Here is a 10000-nt window from a genome sequence, read left to right on the forward strand (position 1 = left end):
GGGCCAGCCATTGGGACGTTGTCATAAGCCGACTGCCAAACTTTATTTTGGGATGGATTTTTTTTGAAGTCGAGTGTAACTATCAATAAACCTTGTGTGTTAAACTAGAGTGTAGAAAATGGGGAATTAGGTCATTACAACCGTATATTTTGAACAGATCTCGTCCCTCCGTCCATCCTCGTGATGATAATCTTGTGGATCTTGCAGGTTGCTTTATTGCAATCTTGCGATTGAGTATTTTTCTTACTTCATTCTCAAGAAATAAAATGACTTCGATCACCGACAAAAAATATCATCATTTATCTCCCAGCTATCTCTTTGACGTGCAACCGACGTGTCGGCCCGACGTCAGCTACCGGTGTTTGGCGACATCCAGCTCCGGCGTCGCCAGAACATCCATTCTGCTCATCCGTCGTCAGGAAGTGACCTCCAACTTACGTCGGTTAGAGGTCACTTCCCGACGTCGGCAAACCGGCTGCTTTATCGTCTGGTCGACGTCGGCCGCATGAGCAGAATGGATGTCCCACCGAAGTCGGGTACAGCCACGCCGCTAAACTTCGCTAAAATTCCAAATCCCAAACTTATCACTTCAAAAATATCAACGCCAAGTAAAACTACGTATAATCTTAAGTTTTCCTTTCAAACATCACGAAATCCCGTTGCATTCCTTTAAATATAGTAGTGATTCTCCACCCTTTCACGGGTGTACTTCCGTGGCACCCTAACCTCTGCGCGTACCGTGTATACATAAGGGTCGGCACATAACAATGAGACACTCATAAACTTCTTATCCTTATTGCCTCATAAAACACGACAGTCCGTGGCCCTATACATCTACGCGAATATATAGAGTTCGATTGAATGAAAGAGAGTTCGATTGAATAAAAATCGTTGAACGGTAACGGTGATGTGTCATGGAATGTCCGAAACCTCTTCATGGAACACAAGTTGAGAAAACTGATTTTGTATATACATGTGTACTTCACCGTCTTCATTCATAAAAGCTTCCAGTCAAGTGTAAAGTACTTTCGTAAAGTTCTTGTTGATACCCTTTCGTTTCTCTTATCTACTGATCTTGATTAAACCTAAATAAAAACGGCCATGCAAGATAAAATACAGTTGTTTATATCATAATATTTGTAATGAATCCTGCACAGTATAGAGGTCTTTCTATGAGCTTACATTACTAATTCAAAACCTTATGTATTCTCCTATCATTTAGTTTTCCTATGAAAGAGTTGATCTGGATTTTTACGTTTTAATCTTTCTTGTCGTTTCCTTCCGGATCTGTTACTAGAACATGCATGAACTTGTTTACGTTCTCCACTTGTGAAATGCTTCTTATTTTTTGTTCACGTTTTAAGCTTGTGGTTCATTATAGATTTTGTTTCTGATATATTGTAATCGACCTCCACCCTATATACGTTACACAAAGGTTAGATTTGCATCAGAATTCCGGACAAGGTTATTATGTTTCTTTCAGTGGCTATGATGAATTTTATTTCTGAATCAGTAAGAGAAAGTTTGTTAATGCGAATTACATTTAATTCCATGATTACAACTCAATTTGTTATGGTGATTTATATTTTATGTGTTCAATTACAGAAGAAAATGTAATTATATTTATTTGTTTTTGTTACAGCATGAAGTCAGCGAATTAAAATTACATTTTGTAATCACATATACCATGTTTAAGCTTGCTACTTAAATGTATTATCTTTGCCTCTACCTCTTCTTTAATACCATCAAAAAAATAAAAATAAAATAAATAAATAACATTATATAGCATATTTAAAATTCAATATTTGGGGATAATACCAAAACACCTTCATGTTCATAATTTTTATTTCAAGTCTAAGCTAATTTATAATCAAAATATGGAGAAATAAAATCACATCTCTATGAGCATGAATATCCATACATGCTAAATATATCTTCTGTACACATCCTTCTCATTAAATTATATAAAAAATTCTTCTAAATTAATTTCTTTTTCCTTCTCTCAGGTCTCTTGTTGGGAAAAAAGACCAATTTTCCTCTTCTGGCACCATTAGACCTTCGACATCATGTGCTCACCTGTTCAAATTAATATCATTGTTAGATTGCATTTCCATATAATTTTTGTACAAAAAAATAATCTTCTATTTTTTCTACTTATCAAAATAGCATAAAGAAAGGTCTTTAGGTCTGGATTTTTAAAAATATTAAAACAATTTTTTTAAGGCATTACAGTAAGGAACAAAAAGTCAGGAAAATATGTCACATCAAGGATTTAATATCAACAGATTTTGCCAACTCCTGTTAGTCTCAAACAAGCAGGGTTGTAAAGATGAGTGACTTAAATCACATTATTTTTTTTCAAAATCATTCATTTAAATCAAGATTTTTCTTCATTTAAATATTAAAATCAAAAGTATTAGAAATGGGTTTTTGTCAAATGATTGGAGTTAAAATCTTTCAAATAATCAGCTTCGATCCTCTATCTAAATCATTTTTATCCTACTGGTTGCTTGCGTAATCATCTGTAGTATGTTTATCAATGGTATAAAATAGAGAATAAAGAAGAATATAAAATAATTAAAAAGTTTCTAACTACCTTTAATCAATCAATCAATCACTCTCTCTCTTATGAAAAAAAAATCATTGTTTTGGCTTTAGGCATCATGATCTCTGTCTGTCTGTCTGTCTGTCTGTCTGTCTGTCTGTCTGTCTGTCTGTCTGTCTGTCTGTCTGTCTGTCTGTCTGTCTGTCTGTCTGTCTGTCTGTCTGTCTGTCTGTCTGTCTGTCTGTCTGTCTGTCTGTCTGTCTGTCTGTCTGTCTGTCTGTCTGTCTGTCTGTCTGTCTGTCTGTCTGTCTGTCTGTCTGTCTGTCTGTCTGTCTGTCTGTCTGTCTGTCTGTCTGTCTGTCTGTCTGTCTGTCTGCCTGCCTGCCTGTCTCTCTCTCTCTCTCAAGATAAAATTATTGTTCTGACTTTAGGCATCATGATCCTCATTATCAATATAAGTAACAGAAGTGTGTGTATTCATGGTGTTCCACAAAACCAAAAAGCTTTTCTGTCCCAAGGTAGTTCCGTAAGTCTTGAGTATACGAGCTAGTAAAACCTCTTAAATCCGTAGGACTTCAACCAATGAATAAATGATATACCATTCATCAGTGAAGAGTTAATCTCAAATTTTTTTTTTCCAGTTACATTAACTTTTGTGGTCAGGTGGCAACTTAACTTGTTCATATATGTTGAACCATGTATAGAGTATAATAAAGGTCTATGTTCACATATCTATAATCAATGGTATAATTTTTTTTATCTAATTAAAATTTTTGAAATCTTGATTTATTTTTTATGCAAACAAGTCATGTGCCACGAATGAGGCATCAAAACACAATGAGGTTCCATTATTTGGTTGTTCTAAAACAGTATTCAAACCATGGTTTACATCATTTTATTTGTGACTACCTTCTCCCTCAAAATTAATTCCCATACACTTTCTAATGTTATGTACAGAATGATGGTGAGTCCTTAAGGGAAATAACATAGCAAGTCAGACACCAGAACATGCAAACATTGTATTCCCTACCTCACTCATGCACAATATAGCCAAGATTCTATTAATCATATAACTGTTAATGGTTCGAAAGCTTAAATATCATAGGGCAATTCCCCTTTTTGAAGCTTTGCCTTTTCTCATACACAAGTAAACTCTATCCTTAAAGACCTGTCTCTTCTCATCATTCAGTAACATCATTCACACAGATCAAAAGCATCTATTGCCATGTATAATCAAGAACCGAGACAGCCTACAAAACCCCAAGGCATAGCTCCTTACAAAGCCCTTTTCTGTGTGTGATATCTGCTTTATGTAATTATAGGATAACAAAACAACAATAGTTTATTTATCCTTCTCAAACATGCATATCACATTTTTTCAACCTGTAATATTCCCAAATTAACTAATTTTCAAACTGTAGAATTTTAAGAATATCTTATGGTAATTTTACTTGGCTCTAAGAACTGAAGCCTTCTGTTGATTTGATGTTATCTTCATGTGTTTTTCCATTCATTCATTAAACTATTATTTCCTTTTTTTTTAACCAATTAACTCTTACAAATGATTACCAAGAGAAGGAAAGAAGGAAAGTAAGATATTTTTGTGCAACTTTGTTTATAATCACAGTTGACTGCAGACTTTCTTTACCTTTCTAAATGTGAAATGAACATAATGGTTCATATTTTTCTATAAAAAAAAGTGATTGCCGACAGTCCTAAGACTTATTATTGACATGAATATATACCATATATACAAATTAAATTAATCAACTATACATAATTCAAGAAAATACATTGTGTACTGTACATATAAGATACCTAAGAAAATAAATTAGATGATTAGAATACATTCATTAAATAGATACTGTCAATAGGTGTTATTAAAGCCTTATGAATACTAATGACAATTACATGAGTAATACTTAGAAGTCTATTGGCATACTTATTTGTAAAAGGAACCACAGCTATTCTAGATCTTAATAATCTATAGGGTACATAGATATCAATTCAATATGGAATTTCCAAGAACTGACGGTGAATTTTCTATATTTGTTTATTATGCTAAATAATTTTACATGCTCTTCAGAATTAAAAGCCTTTTACTAAGCAACAGTGTTAACCAAAGCAATTCTTTCACTACAGGTCTGATGTTAGTAAGAAAAAAAAAAAAGTACAGTTCCATGATGCACAAAGCCCATTCCTCTACATTCTCCATTTCAAATATACCAACATTTTTATTACGGGGCACATATGAAAATTCCTCAACACTTGTCTCATTGGGTGCCGTCAGGAAAGCTTTTTAGTCTTCTCTTACTCTCTTATACCTCATAAAATACAGTTCATTGCAAATCTGAAGTCAAGTATTCATTCCCACAGCCTTTTTAGATATTGACATTCAGTGTTAGTTTACAATGAAAAGGACACTTCAAAACGCGCTAATACGAAGTCACGAGGCATGCTAACATTTACTAACATACTGGACAACTGCAGCGGCAATGGCCTTGGCAGATTCAATGCAGCCGTCCATGTTGGAGTGAGTGAATCCATCTCCTCCGACGACTAATCCATCAGAGAGCGTTACACAGCCAGGCAACCCGGGATATGCTGAAGACACCTTGAAAGAAGAATTGGGGTGAGCATTAAACGGATTAAACAAACATAAAAAAATGGTAAAAAAGTAAAGCGAATCACTTTGACATCTGGTAAGAGAAATAATGTGATATCCCGGGGTCATTCAATAGATATATGTATATTTCCTTCACTCTTCAAGTACCAGAAATGCTTAGTAAATCAGACTTATAGAGGTGACACCTTGTCTAGCTTAGCCAAACACCTGATGAAGCCAATATCCAGTGTTTTCCCTCCCAATCCAAACTATTAATAAATAATGGTAAAGAAGATTTGTCTGTATGTTCACAATGTTCATCTATCTATCTTTTTACCCTCCTTCACTTTATCTATTTCAACCCTTTTCTGGTTTTGATTTTTTTTTCTGAATAAATGAAGAACTCTTCAGCATTGTTGGGCTGAGGCTGGAAAGGTCTGGATTGTGATTGTATTCATCAGAACTTTCAGGTGGATCAGAGGACATTCCAACTCCACATACCAAGTCCAGTAAGTCAAAGTCTGGTTTATTGAATTTATTGTATTTGATTTGATTTTCCATAAATCATATCCCAACTTGTAATAATAATAATAATAAAAAAGAAGAGAGAGAGAGAGAGAGAGAGAGAGAGAGAGAGAGAGAGAGAGAGAGAGAGAGAGAGAGAGAGAGAGAGAGAGAGAGAGAGAGAGAGAGAGAGAGAGAGAGAGAGAGAGAGTGAGAGAGAAGAGAGAAAGAGAAAGAGAAGAGAAAGGAGGAGAGAGAGAGAGAGAGAGAGAGAAAGAAAGAAAGAGAAAGAAAGAGAAGAAAGAGAAAGAGAAAGAGAAAGAGAAAGAGAAAGAGAAAGAGAAAGAGAAAGAGAAAGAGAAAGAGAAAGAGAAAGAGAAAGAGAAAGAGAAAGAGAAAGAGAAAGAGAAAGAGAAAGAGAAAGAGAGAGAACATATTAAGAAGAAGGGCAAGCAATGTACCTGAGAGAACCTCCACTTCTGGCACTTGATGAAGTTTGGTTCGGGCCAGTCTGGGAACATCTCGTTGACACGCTTAACGAGCATGGGCTGCACCTGCTCTGGAGTTTTTTCCACATGAGCTTTGCCAAAAGGCACTGAAGTATGTACCACTACGGACGGAGCATTATCTTCTGCAGGAAATAGGCGCACCATAGTTAAATTACGGACCATTTCAATTCAGATCAAGTGAAGCATTGTTCATTATCTACAATCACTATGTATAATATAACTTGATTCAACAAAAATTAATCACTATATCCAACTAATGGCACGTTTCTTTTCTACATAAGGAAAGGATACAAACTTACCTGCACCTCTCTTCTGATTATCAATTGCAACAAAACGAATAATTGGGTCGTTTGTAATATACTGGGCCGATGCTTCACTATCATCCTTTAAGCTAATGGAGCTGCCCTTTTCGTAAAACAGGCCTAACGCATAACGGGAACTATAATCAACTGCTAGTAAATTTGAGCGTAACTTCTCATCCTTTTCTGGAAAAAGACATGGCTTGTTAGAATGGATTGGAAATGTATTGTTTTCAAATTTCAATCTGAATGAATTCCCTGAGGAATATTATTGAGAATTCTTACTAATTTCCCTTCCATGTGTTGTTTCTAGTCATAATAAAATACCTAAATTGCTTTGTGATATCACTAAAAGTTCAAAAATATTCTGCAAAAATAATATCTTTTTACAAAAATCATTTATACTTATATATAAAAAAAAAAAATGTACTGCATGACTTTCATTACATCTGAAATTAGATCATTCATCACACAATAATACCTATTCCTATGGTTTCCAGTTGCATTAGAGTGACAAATATGAAGGAAAGTATAGAGAAAAATACCCTTTTTTCCCTTTATCAATTTCCACAAAGCTCAGGAAAATAATTTCAACAAATGAAGCTACATCAACAGTCTCAAAGAACACACCTAAAAGCTCTTTAACTGATCCCGAGAGGCCAAAGAGCTGCGGCACTGGCATAGTGAGCACAACGGCGTCAAAATGATCTGCTTCTCCCTTCTGAGTTTGGACGTTCCATTTGTCACCATTTGATTCGATACTACTGACATGGTGACCAAATCTGGAAGATAAGATGCTCAGTTAAAATTTCTATTTGATCTTAAATGAGAAATCTGAATTTAGGAAACATTTAGTCCAATATTCGTCAGAAAGAACAGAAGATGATGAACAATACAGTATTCACGAATTGTTTAAATCTTTCTAACTACACAAATTTATAGCTGTAAGTATGAAAGAAAAGGAAAGTATTTCTTTTAGCCCAATTATCCTTAACCCCCAAGAGATCATACTTACTTGGCATCAATGTTAGCTTCCTTCAAGAAGTGTTTCACAATAGATGATACTCCATTCGGTGTTACATAATGCTTTGTGCCTTCATCAGTGGCCTTCATGCCAACTACTTTTGTAGTTAGTGGTGCTAACACTCCCGCACCTATCAATTCCTCATAGTAACTGTTGAGAAAAAATATATATCCTTATATAAATGTACTACCAAGGATTACAACTAAACATCACGTTCTCAAAAGTACAGAGAACAAGCATAAGAAATATTGGAAAAAAAATATCCAGTTCCAGTTTCATAAACCACAGACTCTCTGGATAGTCTCCCATATTACTAATATATAAGGGATAATGCAAAAAGATATTTAATCATATTGCATTACATCTTACCTCTCATGATCGAAATAATTAAAGAGTAAGAAATGGAACCAAGACCACTTGGGGAAAAATCACAAACAACATACGTGGTGTGAAGTTTCGCATATTCGGGAGTAGCAGAAATGTACTGAGTACCCAAGTCTGCTGTGCATTCCTTATCGTGGGGACTCCGGCTAGTGGCCATACGCCCTCCTGTAATGTAATACAAAACAAGAATGAAAATGAAAAATTTGCATAGAAAGATACTCATGATCCACTTTTATGTAAGCTCCTTTGGAATTAGTGTTACTTAAAGACAAAGTTACAATTCGATATGATGAGATTATCACATAAGAATATCTATTAACAAAATGCTGAGCATCACAAGGTATATAAAAAAAAATAAAAAACACTATATCTACAATCCTTCGAGCCCTTCCACCCTAGGTAAAGAGAAGAGAAGAGAAGAGAAGAGAAGAGAAGAGAAGAGAAGAGAAGAGAAGAGAAGAGAAGAGAAGAGAAGAGAAGAGAAGAGAAGAGAAGAGAAGAGAAGAGAAAGAGAAGAGAAGAGAAGAGAAGAGAAGAGAAGAGAAGAGAAGAGAAGAGAAGAGAAGAGAAGAGAAGAGAAGAGAAGAGAAGAGAAGAGAAGAGAAGAGAAGAGAAGAGAAGAGAAGAGAAGAGAAAAAGAAAAGAAAAGAAAAGAAAAGAAAAGAAAAGAAAAGAAAAGAAAAGAAAAGAAAAGAAAAAGAAAAAGAAAAAGAAAAAGAAAAAGAAAAAGAAAAAGAAAAAGAAAAAGAAAAAGAAAAAGAAAAAAAAAAAAAAAAAAAATCTGAATAAGAGCATAGTCAACATACCTGCACCTCTGGATTTGTCCCATAACACCAACTCCACATGGGGTAGTTCTCTCCTCAATATAGCACCTGTAAGAGCACTGGTGAGGCCTCCTCCTACCAAGAGTACACGTGTCATCATGCTCCTCTGAAAGGGATCAGATTACTGGTTTAGACAATTTTCATTTCCATTACATAATACACAGTAGGGTAATTTTCCTAAATAGAACTGGCCTTAGAGTGAATACATAAACAAAAGCACACATGCCTCTACCACTCACACAAACATGGATCTAAAATAACACTATAAAGTATATAAAATAATTTGTAAAAATTAAAAATAATCCCCACAATTGCTTATCAAAAGTCTGTAGATACATAGCAAGTTATGTTATGGCTTCTGTGCTTTACTCTCTGGCAATGGATATCAAACCTCCATTAGATATATCTTGACAAGATTGAATTTAACTTGTCAATATTTCTCTCTACTGGCACATTCATGTCACTTAAATCCAATAGGTTAGGGTGTTATACTGATATTCCAATGCCTGCCAACATGACAGTGACATGTCATCTAATAATCAACATAATCTCTGCAACCTCTGTGCTCTAGTAAAAACACAAGCAAACCTCCACTGTGTATATTCTGGCAAGAGAGAGGTTGGATTCATTCCTTATTTAATAGTAAATCAAATGTCCAATGTACAAGCTCAATCTTACCAAAATATACAAGGTAAAGGTTTCCCTGCTTTTAGCAAAGAGGCACTAAGGCTTAATTGATCACTTGACTCTGAACAACTCTTAATTAGGATCAATATTACCACTATGCTTTGTTTCTATGAACTAAAACTAAATACAGGAAGTATGCATCAAATACAATTGGTCCTATTCAAGATAATTTATCAATCTTCCTCCAAGAGTACATGCCACCAATGTTGAGATACATCTAATACACTTCTAATATGAAATAAGGTTTTCACTCAATATCCAATTACAACATACATACCACAAACACAAAAGTACACCCTCTCATACTCAGTCAAATATACACATAAAATTACATAAAGCCCCAATAGCAACGTTCCCAAAACCACATCAACATTTCCACCTCATAATCCCATCCAGAACATCAACAGAACATAAACACATTAACACAAGCCTTCCTCACATAACACAAACCACCTCCGTAGAATCCCCTCTTCGCCTCAGCAACCCAAATCTCCAACTGCAACCAGAATCCCAAGGCAAATGCCAACCGGATCTTAAAATATGCTGGTCAATACGAGTCTCAATGTCCAAGGCCGTGACGGGAGTTTATCTTCGGATTATATAACTGGTACGATAAGGA

General features: G+C 35.0%; 1 protein-coding gene across 6 annotated transcripts in view; it reads right to left on the minus strand.

The window, feature by feature from the left end:
- Window positions 1–1827: 1827 nt before the first annotated feature.
- The window catches only part of LOC122249901 (renalase), an 8557-nt gene continuing 384 nt past the window's right edge, over window positions 1828–10000 (minus strand). Inside the window, exons 1-9 of one of the 6 annotated variants that reach the window (XM_043011085.2) lie at window positions 9821–9960; window positions 8677–8800; window positions 7930–8035; window positions 7478–7636; window positions 7093–7244; window positions 6463–6648; window positions 6116–6285; window positions 5023–5159; window positions 1828–2076 (exon numbers count right to left, since the gene is read on the minus strand). In XM_043011085.2, coding sequence (XP_042867019.2) covers window positions 2073–2076; window positions 5023–5159; window positions 6116–6285; window positions 6463–6648; window positions 7093–7244; window positions 7478–7636; window positions 7930–8035; window positions 8677–8794 — 1032 coding nt within the window. In that variant the 5' untranslated portion in view covers window positions 8795–8800; window positions 9821–9960 and the 3' untranslated portion in view covers window positions 1828–2072. Of the gene's footprint in view, window positions 2077–5008; window positions 5160–6115; window positions 6286–6462; window positions 6649–7092; window positions 7245–7477; window positions 7637–7929; window positions 8036–8676; window positions 8801–9820; window positions 9961–10000 lie in introns of those variants that run through there. The other 5 variants (XM_043011079.2, XM_043011081.2, XM_086547965.1 and 2 more) reach the window with 5 other exon arrangements.

This window comes from Penaeus japonicus, unplaced genomic scaffold, assembly GCF_977035675.1.
Source record: "Penaeus japonicus unplaced genomic scaffold, GWHDUDI00000001_assembly GWHDUDI00000020, whole genome shotgun sequence".
Classification (NCBI taxonomy): Eukaryota; Metazoa; Arthropoda; class Malacostraca; order Decapoda; family Penaeidae; genus Penaeus; species Penaeus japonicus.